This window comes from Juglans regia, chromosome 3 (assembly GCF_001411555.2).
Source record: "Juglans regia cultivar Chandler chromosome 3, Walnut 2.0, whole genome shotgun sequence".
In the NCBI taxonomy this organism is placed as follows: Eukaryota; Viridiplantae; Streptophyta; class Magnoliopsida; order Fagales; family Juglandaceae; genus Juglans; species Juglans regia.
In genome coordinates this window covers 1,512,302-1,528,916 of record NC_049903.1, presented here as the reverse complement: position 1 = coordinate 1,528,916, position 16,615 = coordinate 1,512,302, and the positions used below count along the sequence as shown (strand labels likewise).

Below are 16,615 nucleotides of genomic sequence, written 5' to 3'. Positions count from 1 at the left end.
ATTTTGACAGATGTCACTCTAGCTATTACATTCTGTTATAGTCTAGATTCTGCAACATTCCAGATTATTCTCTTTGTGGTGTATTGAGTGTGATGTGCATTGCTGGTGCGGTGCGTTGTACTGCTGCTGTCAAGTGAAGGGCAGAGCCTTGTGCTACTGCAGTTGAGTGAGGTGTCTTATTATCCTCTCGCGATTCAAGTTGCACAGAGGAAAGTGTGAGGCTTGATCGTAACTGAAGAAATCGAGTTGTGGAGAGGGGATTGGTTAAGATTGTTTGATATAAAGGAGACTTGCAGTGTCTTGGTAGCAACTCGTTCACGAATAAAGTGGTAGTCTAACTCCACATGTTTGGTACGAGCATGAAGAATAGAGTTAACATCCAAATAAGTAGCTCCTAAATTATCATACAACAAAGTAGGTTAAGTCAGTAAAAAAAATGCCTAATTCTTTTAACAAAGATTGAAGCCAAAGGACCTCACAAGCCGTGTTGGACACTGACTTATATTCTACTTCAATAGATGAGCGAGCTATGGTTTCTTGTTTCTTAGATCTCCATGAAATTAGATGAGAGTCAAAAAAGATACATAAGCCTCTTGTGGACTTGCGGTCATTAGGGCATCTTGCCCAGTCAACATCGGAGAAAGCAGATAGTTTAAAGGTTGGAAAAAAAAAACCCAAATGCTGTGTGTTTTGAAGGTATCTGACAATTCTCTTAACAACTTACTAGTGGGATTGGCGAGGACAATGCATGTACTGACACACATTGTTTACGACAAAAGATATATTAGGACAGGTGAATACAAGTATTGAAAACTCTCTACTATACTTTGGTATAGTTGGGGGTTTTTAAACGTATGTCCATCAAGAGTAGAAAGTTGAACAGAGGTGGCCATAGGAGTTGAAACAGATTTGGCCTTATGCATGTTAGTAGGTAATAGAAGATCAGCGATGTATTTTGACTGAGACAGAAAAATACCAGAGGACATACGATTAACTTCGACCCCTAGGAAGTAATGCAACAGACACAAGTCTTTGACTGGAAAATACAAACTTAAAGAAGCTATAAAATCAGAGATAAGAGCAAAGCTTGAACCAGTGACAACTATGTCATCAACATATATCAATAGATAAATCCAATCAGATTGAATATTCAGAATAAACAAAGAACTATCAGAGCGAGAACCATGAAACCCTAAATCAAGCAATTTCTCTGTAAGCTTTGCAAACCAGGCCCAAGGGGCCTGTTTTAATCCATAAATGGATTTTCTTAACTCACACACATGGTTCAGATGATCAGGATGGAGGAATCCAGGTGGTTGTTTCATGAAAACAACTTCCTCAATATCTCTATGGAGGAACGCGTTCTACACGTCTAGTTGGTGAAGTTGTCACTGTTTGGAGACTGCAAGAAATAAGGGGCGAATAGTTACAGGTTTGATAACCGGACTGAAGGTTTCAAAAAAATCTACCCCAGGCTACTGATGGAAGCTCTTGGCCACAAGTCGTGCTTTACGACATTTCAAGGTCCCATCAGCTCGCCTTTTGGTCTTCAAGACCCATTTGGAACCTAATACATTAAGATCAGAGGAATGGGGGACAAGTTCCCAAGTCTGATTTTGAATCGAGGCTTGAAACTCAATCCGCATAACAGACCTCCACTCGTGATTTGAAGCTTCAGAGAATGAGGTGGGTTCTTCAGGGATGACACTCGAAGAGGAAACAGAGGGAGTTATGAAAGAGGTGGAGGGTCGCGGTGGAGGCCAAGGTATTGTACCATTGGTGTGTTTTTTTGGACAGTGCATGTGAACCCTTGACTGAGGAACCATGGGATGAAGGGGGGGCTGAGCAGAAGGTAGAGAAGATGAAGATAGTTCTGGCAGTGAGGAAGGATGCATGAGAGTAAGGCTAGGGTTTGGGAGGTCTGGAAGAAACGGCGCTAGACGAAAAGGAAGTATGGTTCTGAGGTGAGGACATGGTAGTTAAAGGCCTAGGTGAATTGTGAGCCGATGATGAATTGAGAGGTGTGCATTTCCTCGTACGTTTCATGTACAAGCCAGAAGGTGATTCATTCTTCTCAAATGTTAATTATCGAGGCATATATCAAAGTTGCAAATGGAATGTCCCTTGACACCATACTAAAATCATATCAATGTGGGAGGGGAAGCATTACCTATAACGGCCATGAGTAATTAAATATCTTCTACTTCTTTTCCCCCGCGTCAGTGGCATTAGACCCATAGCTAGAATGGCCTCGTGCAAGTTATTGAATCTAAAAGCATACCGGTACCCATAGCACCCCCCAAAACCAAAGCCCACTATTTGCTAGCTCTAAGATCGATCCGTATTCACACACAAAAATATATAAGAAAATTGTATTGTATGGCCCTATATATATATAGATATATGTTTGTCTGTGAATACAATGCAAAATTGTACGGCCCTATAAATAAAATGTGATGTCAATCTTCTACAGAACTACAACTAACTTCAATTAATATTAATTTAATTGGAAGAAAGAAAAAAGAACATACAACTTGTTTGTGAATATATTTTTCAGCCTAAGTATCCATGCCAGCATGCATTAATATATAAATTTTATGTTTTTGTGAATAAAAAACTGCAGATTATCGAGTACCTATGTAGAATCAGCTTCCCCCATATAAATGGCCGGCGACAAAAACAAGGAATCCGACTTCAATGTATATGATAATTTCATTAATTGCACGTTTTTTCGACTTTAAATAAATATGTAAAATAAGAACTAATCTACCATGCCAGTATGTGTATATATATATATATATATATATATATATATATATAAAAAGTGCTACAGAGCATCCACTGTAGTGGTGCACACAATGCACACACTACGTGGATGACTCTCATCCACTTATTTTTTTTTCTTCCTTCCTTTAGACGCAGCGACTCCTCTCTCTCATCTCTCTCTCTCATCTTCGCTCTCTCTCATCTCCGCTCTTTCTCTCGTCTCGGCTCTCACTCTCTCTCTCATCTCTGCTCTCTCTCTCTCATCTCGGCTCTCTCTCTCTCGTTTCTCCTCTCTCTCATCATCTCTCCCATCCATCTCTAATTTTAAATTTAACAAACATGTGGTATAAATTTTGATGCATCATGTGTGCAAAACTGGCTGCTATAAACAGTGGCTTCTATATATAATATTTATATATATATATATAATATTAGTTTATAATGCAAGCGTTATATATACATGATCGATGCTTTTTGTTTTTTCGTGGTACATGCACGAACGTTAAATAACATGTATTATATATTAGCTAGGATTTCCCATATGATCTCGACAAGGATCTAATACTCTGGCTAATGAAAGATAGAGGGGATCAGCTTGACCTAATTCCATTAATCAACGAGTGAGCAATATTATTATATTATGTACATGACCGGGCTAAAAGCACTAATATTCATTTGCCCATAATATATAATATGCACTCCACGATTCACTTTTTTTTTTTAAATCAACAATATTTTCTATTTTTAATTACCGACAATATATATAATACCATTTAATTTAGTATTTAGCAACCATTAAAAGAAATTATTAGGCAACTTATTATAAAAAATACTCTTTTAATTTGTAGCCAATATTTAAACACATCGTTTATGCAATACCTGAAATTTGGATCAGATTCTACTCTCCCTAGAATTATTGCTTTCTAAAAATTATTAAAATTATTAAATACCCTAGAATAATGTTCTCATCCAATGCGAAAAAAAAAAAAAAAAGACAGATCCTGGCCGTCTGCGCGCAAACACCAGTAGTACTGATCAGACTTTCCTTCAAGCTGCAAAGATAATGGTTATCTCTAATTTCTTAATTAGGTCAGTTCAACCCTCATCCTAATCCTTTTCTTAAGAAAGTGGAAAATCACGTCTGCGTCACCGAACAATATATATATATATATAATGGGTCATCGTCGCTATCCAATGAATCCGCCACAATTATCTTATAGTCCACCACTCTCAAGTGGATCGATCATTCAGATAGTTGAATAAATATATTAATTAAACTCAAGTACTGGACTTAGCGCATACATAGATATATCTCCTTTATCTTAAAAGTGGCTATAAATTACTGTTCAAGTACTACAATAATGAACAGTACAAAACCGTGAATGCCTCATTTCTTGTTTTGACCCGGTTTGATGATATGCGGAAAGATCCTTACTGTTTAAGTGCTACAGTAATGAACAGTTCGAGAGAGAAAGTGAAGAAAGAAAAAAAATTAATAAAATCACTATAATATTTATTATTATTATTATATATAAAATTGAATAAAATCATTAAAATATTTATCATTATTATGTAAAAAATATATTCTTTAATATAGATTTCAAATATACCAAATTTTTTTAAAGATATTATACGTAACTTGCACACTTTAAAATTATAAAAATAATTTTTTTTGTTAAAATTTAGAGATGCAATTATAAGACTGTAAAAATATATTTTGTTAAAATTAACTTATGAACAAAGCTTAAACTTGTCTGTATAACATAAATTATAACATATTTTGGTTCCAAGTAAACTGTAAGACAATAACTCTTTAAGTTTTTTCTAAGATATTTTAATTGTAATATTGATTAGTTATTTTAGAATATAATTTTAAAGGTGGCTTGACTTGAGTTGTTAAAATCATATATCGTTAAATGTAATGGATCAATGTAAAAACAATAATTTTTTATCTTTTTATTTTACTCATATTTTCCTATTTCTTACACCACACACTATACATGATTTTTTATAAATAAAAAATAAAATCACTATAATATTTATCACTATTATATATAAAAATAAAATAAAATCATTAAAATATTTATCACAATTATGTAAAAAGTAGATTCTTTAAAGTGGATCTCAAATATACCAAATTTTGTTAAAGATATTGTGCATATTTTACACACTTTAAAATTATATAAATAATTTCTCTTGTAAAATTTAGAGATATAATTATAAGACTGTAATATTTATCACTATAATAAATAATTTCTCTTATTAAAATTTATATCTAAATAATTTCTCTTATTAAAACACTTATTTAAACTAATTTAAAATTTAAATAAGTAAAATATAAATAACATATCATACGTAAACTTTGGGTTTTAAATCACAACCCTTCATCCTAAATCTTTATATTTAATTTAACGGTAGAAGTTTAAATATTGATTTAAACTAACATAAAATAGATAATTAAAATATAAATATTATATCATACACTTAAAATTAAATTTAATTTATAAAATACTAATTTTTCATCATTAAATAAAAGATAAAATTTTACTGAACATTTTTAATAGAATAATATTATATCATACACTTAAAATCAACTTTAATTTATAAAATACTAATTTTTCATAATTAAATAAATGATGAAGTTTTACTGAACATTTTTAAGACAAAAAAACTATCTAATTAATTTAAATTTTTAATATAATTTAAATTTCATAATAAATAATGAACATAAAATACTAAGTTTTCATCATTAAATAAAAGATAAAGTTTTACTGAACATTTTTAATAGAATAATATTATATCACACACTTAAAATTAACTTTAATTTATAAAATATTAATTTTTCATAATTAAATAAATGATGAAGTTTTACTGAACATTTTTAAGAGAAAAAAATTATCTAATTAATTTGAATTTTTAATATAATTTAAATTTCATATAATCACACTTTATTTTTTTCTTCAATTTGGCAGATGTGGCAAATGTGCTTTTTTTTATCAATTAGAAAATCTTACGCCAAACAGGATTTTACACAAGTACCACTAATTTCAAAGTAACCAACTATTTATAAAATACTAATATTTCATCATTAAATAAATGATGAAATTTTGTTAAATATTTTTAAAAAAGTATAACTATATAAATAATTAAAGTTTTAACATAATTTAAATATGATAATATTCTTAATTAACTAAAGAGAACTACTACAACTAATAAAAAAGTAGCCCGAAAATATGTCCTGAATGTGTATTTCATTTTTTTTATTTTTCTTTTCTTTTTTTCATGTATTTTTTTAATCATCATAAATATTTTTAAAAAAATAAAAAATTTACAACATCATTAAAAAAATACTTTCTCAATCTCTAGATAAAAAAAAATAAAAAAAATATTAGGCAAACGTCCCTTGGACGTTACCTACTGCTAGTATATATATATGTATCTAAGTTTTTAAATTAATCAACTGTTGCTATTTTTTATCCCCTTTTTTGGATGTGAATTCATCTGGTCAATTAAATTTCTCTTTCATTTGTAGAAACTTGAAGGCTTCGATGAAAATGTACGTTACATGCAACCATGTTGACGCAGACTCTACTTTTTGAAGATTGGGGTATGCATGCATGCATGCAGCCTTATAATCTCGCTTCAAAGCCCAAATTCATTAAGTTCTTATAAGAAATACTTAGTTTGGGCTTTGACCACAAAAAAATTAATATTTATAAGTACTTGATGAATCGGTCTGTCCACAATTCGCTTAGTTTATAAGAAATAATTTCCACTTTGACCAAAAAAAAAAAAAAGTACGTTAAATTTTAAAATATATTTAATATATTATATAAAATTATATTAATTTATAGATTTAATTTTGTAAAATCTCTTCATAGCAATTTTCTTATTTATAATATAAAATTACGACTTTTTATTGCAAACACATAATATGCACTATATATATATATGATATGTTGCTATATAATTTGTTATATATATATTTATTTATCACCTAGCTAGTCTCGTTTTTGGATCAAGTACTAATTCATAATTCGACTCTGACCGATCGGTCGATCAAGTACTCGATCGATTGTTTAATTGCTAAATAATTGTAGTCGACCCCTGTTATAGATCAAAGAAAATGACGGACTTAAATAAACAATATTAAAACAGCTAGAGAAAATAACACCCAGATAAATACGTTTTAGAAGACAATGACATCTGCCTTGCCTATATATATATATATATATATATATATATATATATACATACCTGTCTTGATTTATCATGATCTTATATAATAATATATGAAGTAAATTAATTAGCTTGAACCTAGAATTGGCTCTTTCTCCTAAAGAGATATATATATATATATATAATTATATATATATATATAATAGATTAATATATATTAGCGCGTACTTGTTTCATCAAATTAAGATTATTTATTTACAATCCCAATCGGAAAGGAATATAATAGAAAGCCTCAACTCAAGTCTACATGATATTCCAATGAAGATATGAAATCATGCATATATAACACATTATATTATAAGATTGTAGTATTTAACCAATGATCTTAATCTTCATGTTAAATAAATAGTATACATTATTGCAGAAAATTATTATATATATGAAGTCTAAAACATTATAAATATATATTTATATATATTAAGTTATTAACGAACTAGAAGAAAAGCCAGATGCAATAAAACTGGATTTAAAAAAAATTAAAAAATTAAAACCGTGTTCACAATGACTAGCTGCAGTCAACTAACTTAATTGGGACAAGTAGTGAATGGTAGCCACGTGATTATTGCAAAATTGAGGGGGCATTCACGTCTAAATAAAATAAACCAAACCAAAATAGCAGTACTCTCGCACCAACGACGTTCCTTCCTATTATCCTATATAAAGCCTTGGCCCTTGAGGCATGGTAAACCTCTCCCTCACCAAACTGTGTAAAGCAAAGCGAAGCAAAGCTACGTGAATACATACAATATGGCTCCCTCTTCCACTACTACTCTAACGCCACCCATCCTCTCCTCAACCACCGTCACCGAAGATGAAGGCAGCGCCACCACAATCTCCTCCATCCATCCTGATATTATTCAAACTCATATATTGACCCGCCTGGACGGGCCCACCTTAGCCTCCGCCGCCTGTACATCATCCCAGCTCTACACCCTTTGCACTCAGGATATACTCTGGACAAACATTTGCCACTCCACGTGGCCCTCAACCAACACGCCACGTCTCCTCCACCTCATCTCCACGTTCCCCAACGGGTCCCGCTCCTTCTTCTCCGACTCCTTCCCGCTTCTCACCAATTCCGATCCCACCCCCACAGCCGACTCCCCGCTTAACCCCGACACTAGTCCGCCCGAGCTGATCTCTGCCGTCGATCTTTACTACAAAGGAAAGCTCGTTTTCTGCAAGGTCATCGAGACCGAGACCGTGTCCGGTTGGTTCCGGTGCTCCCCGTTTCGGCTTGACCTTCTGGACCCAAAAGACGTGATCTCAACGCCAATACGGTTACCGGACTGCGAGGACGCCTGCCTAGAGCTCGAGAAGGACCTTGCGCTGAGCTGGATTATGATTGAACCGATTGGACGGCGGGCGGTTAACCTCTCGAGCCACAAGGCAGTGTCGGTTCAGCGGCACTGGCTGAGCGGAGAGATACAAGTACGTTTCGTGACGATCATGACCGGTGAAAGAGGATCCTCGTCGGAGTTCGTACAGTGCGGGATTGTGCTAACGTGCGGCGGGTCGGAGGGAGGGGAGCTGCAGTTGAGGGAGGTAAGCTTGCATATAGAAAACATGGATGGGAAGCATTTGAACGGGAAGGACAGTTTGGCCATACTTGGGAGGGTGTTGGAGGGCAAAAAGAGAGGGAAAAGAAGGAGAGAAGAGGAGGAGGAGGATGGAAGGAAAAAGTACCAAGATTATTTGGAGAGAACGAAGGAGAGAAAAGCGAGAAAGTTGAGAACGGAAGGGACATTAGACACGTTGTGTATGGCATTTGGGGTGTTGGTATTTTCCAGTTTTTGGATGTTCGTCTTGTGCAGATAAAATCATGTCTTTATTTATTATTTTTTTTTAAATTTCTTTTACTCTGATTTCATTTCTTTGAGCAATCACATGAATTATACAAACAAGGAATTATCTAATAAGTCTGTGAATTAGATAAAAGTAGCACACTTTGGCAAAATAGTTTTTAAATTGGTAACGGTTTTAATTGGGCTCAAGTCAAGTCAAGCGAACAAACAAAAAAATCAAATTACTTTCTTCATACGTATCTATGCAGGAGTTTGGGAACGAACCATGTAGTTAATTAGGGATAAAATAAGGACGTGGTGCCAAACAAAGAGTAGTAAATATGCTATTTTGTCAACAACCATTAGGTGTACTTAAGGTTCTTTCGACCTATATATAAAAATAATATTCTAATATAGTTTAGGAGGTTTTAGAGTTGTAGGGTGGTTGGGTTGTCGTAAAAGCGAGGCAAGGTGTGAGGCCACTAGTTTTTGTCCCTCCAGGGAAATTAAATTCACAAAAACAGTTTAGGCGATGATTTTAATAAGCATGGGTTACAGACAGAATGATCTTTTATGTGAATATTCAGGCTAGACATGATATGTTGGAAATAGAAAATCATGTGACATGCTGCACTACTAGTACCTAATATCGTTCCTATCCGACGATGATATGATATTATTAGTTCTCCATTGAATTTATTGTTTTAAAAAATAAAAATTGATCTAATATATAATTGCCACATCAGGAATAAAAGTGCAATTAGAATATTAGTCTATACAGCATAACTTGTAAAAATTATATAACATGAATGAAAGAAGACCATCCAATGTCATTTCTTCGTTAACCATTGAAAGTAACAGCAGTTGAGCATCACTCTAAATTATCTTGTGTTCCCAACACTAACACACATTTCTATAAAACCTACGGAGAAAAAAACTGTATTCAAAGATTGTTCGGAGATGCGTATGATTTATAGGTATGAGGTAACCAATATTTCCTGATAGTGGTCCTTGCACAAATAACATCTTCATGTAAGTAATCAATTGTCAGCCACAATCGGTTCTGGAGGCCCTCTGGCTATTGGCATTCCACCCCCAAAATCGGATTTGGGCTTTGCATAGTCCACAAAGACGACACGTCCATTCAAGGTCTGCTAGCAATCATCTGTTACAGTTAGTTTGGAATCTATAAGCTTAAAAGAGTAGTGGGGAAATCAAAACAGAGGCTGACCTTTCCATTCATCTCTGTAATGGCATTATCGGCTTCGTCTTCTGATGCAAAGGTCACAAATCCAAATCCTTTTGATCTGTCTGAGACTCTGTCCATCACAATTTTAGCTGGCCGAAAAAGAAAAAGAAAAAGAAAAAGAAAGTGTTAAGCTCTAATTGACTGAATATTGCTACTGGCTTGACGAGAGTACAAAATGAGTCAATGGCATAGCACATAAAAAGCCCACGGTCACCTTCAATAACTTGACCATGTTGAGAAAATGCTTCTGATAATCCTTGCTCTGTGGTGTAGAACGACAATCCTGCACCATTAAAAGTTGCAGTTTTAGAGATTCTAAGCGAAATAGGAGCTCTCTCTCTCCCCCTCTCTGGTTTCCGTGCTCTCCTTATTAAATTACAATGCAGTGGAAGAGCTTCCGGACTAAGATAAGACTCAAATGGTTCATTTGTTGAAACCATTCATTGGTCTAAACTAGTATCCCCAATTCCGAATGTAGTACCAGCAGTATACTACATGTACAACACGTTAAAATCTGGCTAGGAAAATAAAAATAAAAGGCTGTTTAGTTAAATGACGTGAACAAATTATAAAAACATATACTACTCATCAGAGTAGAAGGAAGTTGGAAAACTGGTATACAATTTGAGTGTACTCTAGCCTGCCAGGGCCCCAATAGCGCAGTCAATTCATATCGGTTATGGAAGGATTAAATCAGCATTTCTATAAAAATGTCAGAAATTTATGCATTATCTGACTAAAATGAAACAATAGTCAAGAAAGAACGAAAGGCCCAAGGAAGACTCGCAGAAACATTACGTCGAACAGGTTATGGTTTGATTTCAAATAACTAAACCGGACGGAACAGTACGTAGACAGTGAAACCCATCGCTGTCCTCCTTGTTTTGAGTCAGACAAGTAGTGAATCAATATCAACGAAAGGCAAAGAAAAAAAACTATATCAACGAAAGAAATAATGAGATAGACAAGCAAGTACCTCCGACGAAAAGCTTGGAAGCTATTCCTCTGCAACAAATTAGAAGAGCTGGAGGAAGAAGGGAAGCGTATGAAAAATTAGGATTATGAGCAACGAGTCTTCTCAGCGCCGCCATTAATGTTGAGAGCGAAGAGGGGAAAGGGTACGTTCTGCAGCGAGGTATATGGTGTAAACTCCGTACGTATGAAATAAGGTTATTATATATAGACAGAAGGAATTTTTTTATTTTTTGAACAAAGAGAGAACTTAGAGAAGAAGCCAGAAGGAATAAGGCAAAGATAGAGAGAGTGAGTAATTATATTTTACTTGATCAGAAAAAGGAAAAAAAAGAGTAATTATTTTTTTGTAGAATGCCTTTCGTTCATTTTTAAAAAAATATATATATTAAATTTATATTAAAAAATTAATTTTTTTAATAATAAATCTCATTCTTTTTTAAAAAAAATTTATGGATCTTATATTACTCTAAAAGAAAACAGTAGGACGAGTCGCGACTCCAGTGGCAATAAGACAGACCTCCACCGTCCATTCTTTTCTTTTTTTGGTTATAACTTTGTGTATTTAAGAAATAATTGACATTCCATAATCATTCTGCTATAGAAGGAATTTCACAAAATATTAAGAGAACCCCAGACATTAAAAAACAAAAAAAAAAAAAAAAATGTTTTTTGTGCATGCTAATGGCTAAGCTTCCAATAAACTTCTTTTAACAGAGTAATGAAAATCAGTACAACCCAGTGCAATCTAAAGAAATGACATCAAACAAATAAAGCTTTACAACCCCTAAATGGAAAGAAGAAGAAGAAGAAAAAGAAAGAAACAACTGAAATTTGAAATGAAAATAAATCTCTATTTCAACTGTTACAAGCATTATATTTAAGGAAAGATAATAACATAACGGAACCAACCAAGCGAGCTCCACCCTTCCAATCTCCAAGAAAACAACTTCTCAAAGTGGACAAGCTTCCCAAGGACCAAGAGGTTGAAGTTCTAGTGTCATGTTAGACCAGAAAGATATTTAACTGCCTTTGTTTCTGAAACCCGAGTAAACAAGCTTATATACAGAACTGATCCTACAATAGATTTGTCTCAGCAACATCCAGAAGGAGCTCACTACTTCTCTACGGGTACTCTACAGATGTACATCTTAAAAATCTTCAGAAGGAAAGCACACTGGTTCCCGAAGGTACTCATGGATGGTGCACCTTCAACAATGCCTTGTAAAACATGTCAATAAATTGATCGTCCTGTTAAAAGAACCGTTCCACGAGTCAACCAGAAATTTATAAATTTTAGTCTAAAAGGCTGGGCATGATGGAATTAAAAAACGACATTCAAGAACAAGGAAGTATGCAACTAACTGCCAGATAAGTTGCAGTTGCAGTTAATACACTAGACAATGCAGCAGAAATCAATAAGCCTAAGAATATGAGCACATTAATGCCTTACCATAAACCTCTATACCGTGGCTCATTTTAATTCTGGTATACTTAGTGGACATATGAGCAAAATTATTCAGTAAACATCCAGAACAGATTAGATAATCTGGGGAAAAAGGAAGAAAAAAGAAAAATGGAAATACCTGAACAAGCATAATAAGTGCATCACGAACTCTGTCTCTGCTAATAAATGGTGCATCATTTTGAGGAGCAGAGCTAGGAGTAAGAGATGGTGGTGGAGTCGGTGGTGGAAATGGTTGAAGCATTGGGGTGCCATATGGGCGTTGCAAATTCAGGGGAGGGTGAAGAGCAGGAGCGGTTGGCACAGATGAAGAGATAGGCAGCATCATCAATGCAGACGAGGAAGATGGGGGTGAAAAAAATAAAGAGGGCTTTAGAAGATTAGCTACCTGATTGCTGTTGCTGATTGGATCAAAAGTCTCATGGAGGGGTGTCGGATTAGAGGAAGCCAAAAGAGAGAGTGATGAAACTTGTGGAGTTGGTGCAGGAGAGGAAATAACACTGGGTGAATGAGAAGATAGAGGGAGAGCTGAAGAAGAATGATAGGAGGGCTGTGACGACTGTCTTGAGTTTGCTAGGTTTAAACCACTGCTTCCAATATTTGTAGCTGCCTGGAATAGTAAACGTGAAAATAACTTGTCAGGAAAGGGATAGAAGTATTCATCCAGGGGCCAAAAGGCAAGGATGGGGAACTTAAGAGTATCTCATGTTAGCAAGCAAGCATACACTATCATATAAATCACTTTCAGACTATAGAGGGCCAGGGGAACATCCAAGCCAAGCCTACAATTTTTATGTAAAACAAGGACAATGGTGAAGAAACCTCACATCTTTAGATCAATAAACTTCTCAACACTGCACCTGTGCATTCACTATGTAGCAATTTGTATATGCTATGGTACTCAAATAATGAAAAACAGTAATACCTATGCTGAATACATAACCTACAAAATTTCGCATGCATTCCAAGAAATAAGCAAACAAGGGTGCGGTCCAAAAGGCCTTGCCTTGGAGAGGTTCCCCGACATCAAAAAAAAAAAAAAGCAAAGACATCTATATTGCTTAAAGGGGTTGTTTGGAAGAGGTTTCATCTTCCAAACAACGAACTAACGATAATCCAGAGAAACTAATCCTTGACAATAATTATGTCTTAACAGAAAAAACAGTGATTATAGATCATTAAACATTTTTTAGAACAAGCTTAACATTAAGACATGGAATTAAGATCCTAAAGAATAATAATATCAGTGCTCCGCTAAATGTCAAAATCAATGCTAAACTAGACCACGTACACTAAAAATATTTCGGAAAGAAGAATCTTCAGGAGCATCAGTGGCAGATGATGATGGCTCAAGAGGACCTTCCATCACCGACATGGTTGGGACTGCTTCAAGTTCCTCAAACTCGCTGAATGCAGGAAATTTTTTTTTTTTTTTTTTTTGGGGGGGTGGGGGGATAAGAAAGAAAGTTAGTCAAAATATTATGGCTTGTTAGCAATCAACATGATCAAATTATGGATACTTTTGCGAAATGTTACTAAAATATTTTTGCGAAAACACATTGTGAATAACCAGGAACCAACCTGGAAATCAGAAACATTTTAGAAGTTGCATAATTTTGAAAAGAAATAACTATAATACTATTCTTATTCTTTTATATGGTTACCTTTTGCTTGAAGCTACTTTTGACTTTGAAGGAACTTTTGAAAATGCATTGAGTATCCTGCAGAAAGAAAACATAACAATAAGACATATAAGGCATTTACTAATTATACATCTTGATCTCAGTGGCAGAATTACAATGTACTTCCTTTATACAACATAAGCGAGTATAGCATCCAAGATTGGTTTGATAAATACAAACGCACATTAACATATACGAGAATCGGTATAGGGAGTATGCACAACCCAACTCCACACATATAAGCTTCCTTAGGCACTCTAGTATTTCTCAAAACCACCCTCTACCCCTCTATGGTTATCTACATAGTTCCTTCCACAATATGCAATACCCACTGGGATGTTTAAACAAGAAGTTAAAAACCAAAAGCTAAAGTAACTGGGCTAGGCAAAGAAAATACTGTACCTACTAAATAGATTTGCAACATCCTCACACTCCCGTGGATTGTAAAACCAAATACCATTAACCTCTTGGGATGCATTCCGGTACAACAGATATGGAACTTGAACTTCATACTCAAAATCTCCCAATAGATTCTCTACCAGGTTATCTGTTAACAAAAAGGTTAAAGTGAAATAGAGGTAAGAGAAATAACATGTCAAGGCTCATGTGACATCTTTGTTGGCAGTCCCAAAAAGTAAAAGTAGGAAAATGAAACGATCATAGCTTTATTTCCAGCAGGCAACCAACCGCTGGTGGATTTGAAATCCTTTTTTGGAGGATAAAACACTCGATTATCACGTGATTACATACTTTTTCCCAGCAAATTTCTTGTTCATTCAACACGATATGACCCTAAGGACCTAAGTGAGGTAGTGAAGGTAAGGGAGGAAAGAGTCTTCTTCTACATATGGAAATACGCAGGTTGCCCTAATCAGCATATAGGAGAGAATCAAATAATCCACCATTCTCACCTTCATATCAAATGGGCCCTGATTTTTCTATTCTATACAAAAAACTACCAAGATTCACCACAAAGTTTTAAACAGCACAAACACTATCATATTTAACCTAATAAAGCAGTAAATCCGAACCTGTGTTACGCCGATTCATTACAATGAACTGGAACCGTGGTTGAGTATTCCTAACAACAGCATTAGCAAGACAACCAAAATCATTTATATGACCACAACCTGACCACATGGACTCTAACACAACAAACTTAACTATGAAGTTTTAAGGACAGAAAAAAAAAAAAAAAAAAAAAACACCGAAACTATATAAACAGCATAAGTCATCACAAACCATAAATAAAAGAAGAACAATTGTTACCTCTTAACGACAAAAAGAGATCCTTCAACGTCTTTGCGACTCTGAAAAATAGTACTTTGCATTCAATTGTTTTACTAAAAGTTAAGAAGTGGAATTGAGTAGGCAGTTTAATGGTATTAGGCACAGCTGAATCGAGGTTTCTTGGATTACCAAATGCGAAAAATCTAAGATTCCAAACTTGTAATTTTGTTTTACTTTCAATAATTTTCTCAGCATCTAAACAGAGGGCGAAAAATAAAATTGAGAAACGAACCCATTGGTTGCTCTCAATATTGAACGCGTAGAACGTAACATGCGCCGCTGTGATCAGAATCTCTTCGATGAAGGGATCCATTCTCTGGAGCACGGTTAGGTTGAGCATTTTGGTGGTCTGCTGATCGAGATTTGGCATCAACTTTCCGGTCTGAGACATGTTCTCGCTGGACGGAGAAAAAAACCCTAAACTAATATTTTCCTTCTGGATTTTCTTTCCTATTTACTTTCCCGGGAAAGTCATTGAGAGAGAAACAGAGAGAGGGGAAGAGAGGGGGCATGAGTGCCACTTTGTAGTTCCACTAAAATTACCAAACTAGCCTTTCTCTGCTTATTGTTTTAATTAACTTTTCAAAACAATTAGTTTAAATTTTTACAAAAATTCTTAGGCATCAATAACTATTTTATTTTTTTTTAATTGTATAATTTAAAATACAGATTATCAATATGTTCTAATAAACAACATATAAAGCATGACGTGATTACATTAAGACCACCATGTGATAATAATCATGCAAACAAAGTTATAGATCAAATGCTTAAAATAATTATTGTCAAGAATATTTAAGACAATAATTATAGTTGGAATTGATATTATGTAATTAGGAATTTAAGGCTTGATTAATTTTTATTGTTTAATAATGATGATAATGATGGTAATAATAACAACAACAACAATAATAAATAATAATAATTGTTTAGTTTGAAATTTTGAATCCATGAGGACTGAATTTATGATATTAAATATTAAATAAATTGTTATAACATATGATATTAGAATTATGCATTATAAGACAAAAGAAATATATAATATCATCCTTTATAATTTGGTGAAAATCTGTTACTATATTAGTAGTAAAACAAATATAAATTTGGTAGAAACTACCGTTCTCTATTTTGTTTGTTAGTAAAATATGCATGCAACAATGTCTTGGAT

General features: G+C 34.0%; 3 protein-coding genes across 3 annotated transcripts; 1 reads left to right on the top strand and 2 right to left on the bottom strand.

Moving 5' to 3' along the window:
• The first annotated feature begins 7,641 nt into the window (after nt 1-7,641).
• On the top strand, nt 7,642-8,917 carry LOC109002135 (probable F-box protein At2g36090). Its single transcript, XM_018979757.2, has one exon. The coding sequence runs from the start codon at nt 7,753-7,755 to the stop codon at nt 8,821-8,823; it is 1,071 nt and encodes a 356-aa protein (XP_018835302.1). The 5' UTR covers nt 7,642-7,752; the 3' UTR covers nt 8,824-8,917.
• Nucleotides 8,918-9,523: 606 nt separating this feature from the next.
• LOC109002136 (small RNA-binding protein 11, chloroplastic-like) lies at nt 9,524-11,246 on the bottom strand. Its single transcript, XM_018979758.2, has 4 exons — nt 11,015-11,246; nt 10,253-10,321; nt 10,021-10,127; nt 9,524-9,940 (listed from the first exon to the last, which is right to left on the bottom strand). Exons 1-4 carry the CDS (start codon nt 11,127-11,129, stop codon nt 9,830-9,832), a joined length of 402 nt encoding a protein of 133 aa, XP_018835303.1. The 5' UTR covers nt 11,130-11,246; the 3' UTR covers nt 9,524-9,829.
• A 432-nt stretch (nt 11,247-11,678) lies between these two features.
• Nucleotides 11,679-15,946, bottom strand: LOC109002140 (mRNA-decapping enzyme-like protein). The gene is made up of 8 exons (XM_018979765.2): nt 15,680-15,946; nt 15,427-15,467; nt 15,189-15,238; nt 14,560-14,704; nt 14,140-14,196; nt 13,767-13,881; nt 12,597-13,085; nt 11,679-12,261 (listed from the first exon to the last, which is right to left on the bottom strand). Exons 1-8 carry the CDS (start codon nt 15,836-15,838, stop codon nt 12,205-12,207), a joined length of 1,113 nt encoding a protein of 370 aa, XP_018835310.1. The 5' UTR covers nt 15,839-15,946; the 3' UTR covers nt 11,679-12,204.
• Nucleotides 15,947-16,615: the final 669 nt, after the last annotated feature.

What these genes read in the sequence shown, in the direction of transcription:
- LOC109002136 (XM_018979758.2), bottom strand. Translation starts at nt 11,129, where the DNA reads ATGGCGGCGCTGAGAAGACTCGTTGCTCATAATCCTAATTTTTCATAC. An exon ending in TTCCAAGCTTTTCGTCGGAG is followed by an intron (nt 10,322 to 11,014) that starts GTACTTGCTTGT and finishes TTAATGGTGCAG; the next exon opens with GATTGTCGTTCTACACCACA. An exon ending in ACATGGTCAAGTTATTGAAG is followed by an intron (nt 10,128 to 10,252) that starts GTGACCGTGGGC and finishes TTTTTCGGCCAG; the next exon opens with CTAAAATTGTGATGGACAGA.
- LOC109002135 (XM_018979757.2), top strand. Translation starts at nt 7,753, where the DNA reads ATGGCTCCCTCTTCCACTACTACTCTAACGCCACCCATCCTCTCCTCA.
- LOC109002140 (XM_018979765.2), bottom strand. Translation starts at nt 15,838, where the DNA reads ATGTCTCAGACCGGAAAGTTGATGCCAAATCTCGATCAGCAGACCACC. An exon ending in TCTCTTTTTGTCGTTAAGAG is followed by an intron (nt 15,239 to 15,426) that starts GTAACAATTGTT and finishes TGCTGTTGTTAG; the next exon opens with GAATACTCAACCACGGTTCC. An exon ending in AATGAATCGGCGTAACACAG is followed by an intron (nt 14,705 to 15,188) that starts GTTCGGATTTAC and finishes TTTTGTTAACAG; the next exon opens with ATAACCTGGTAGAGAATCTA.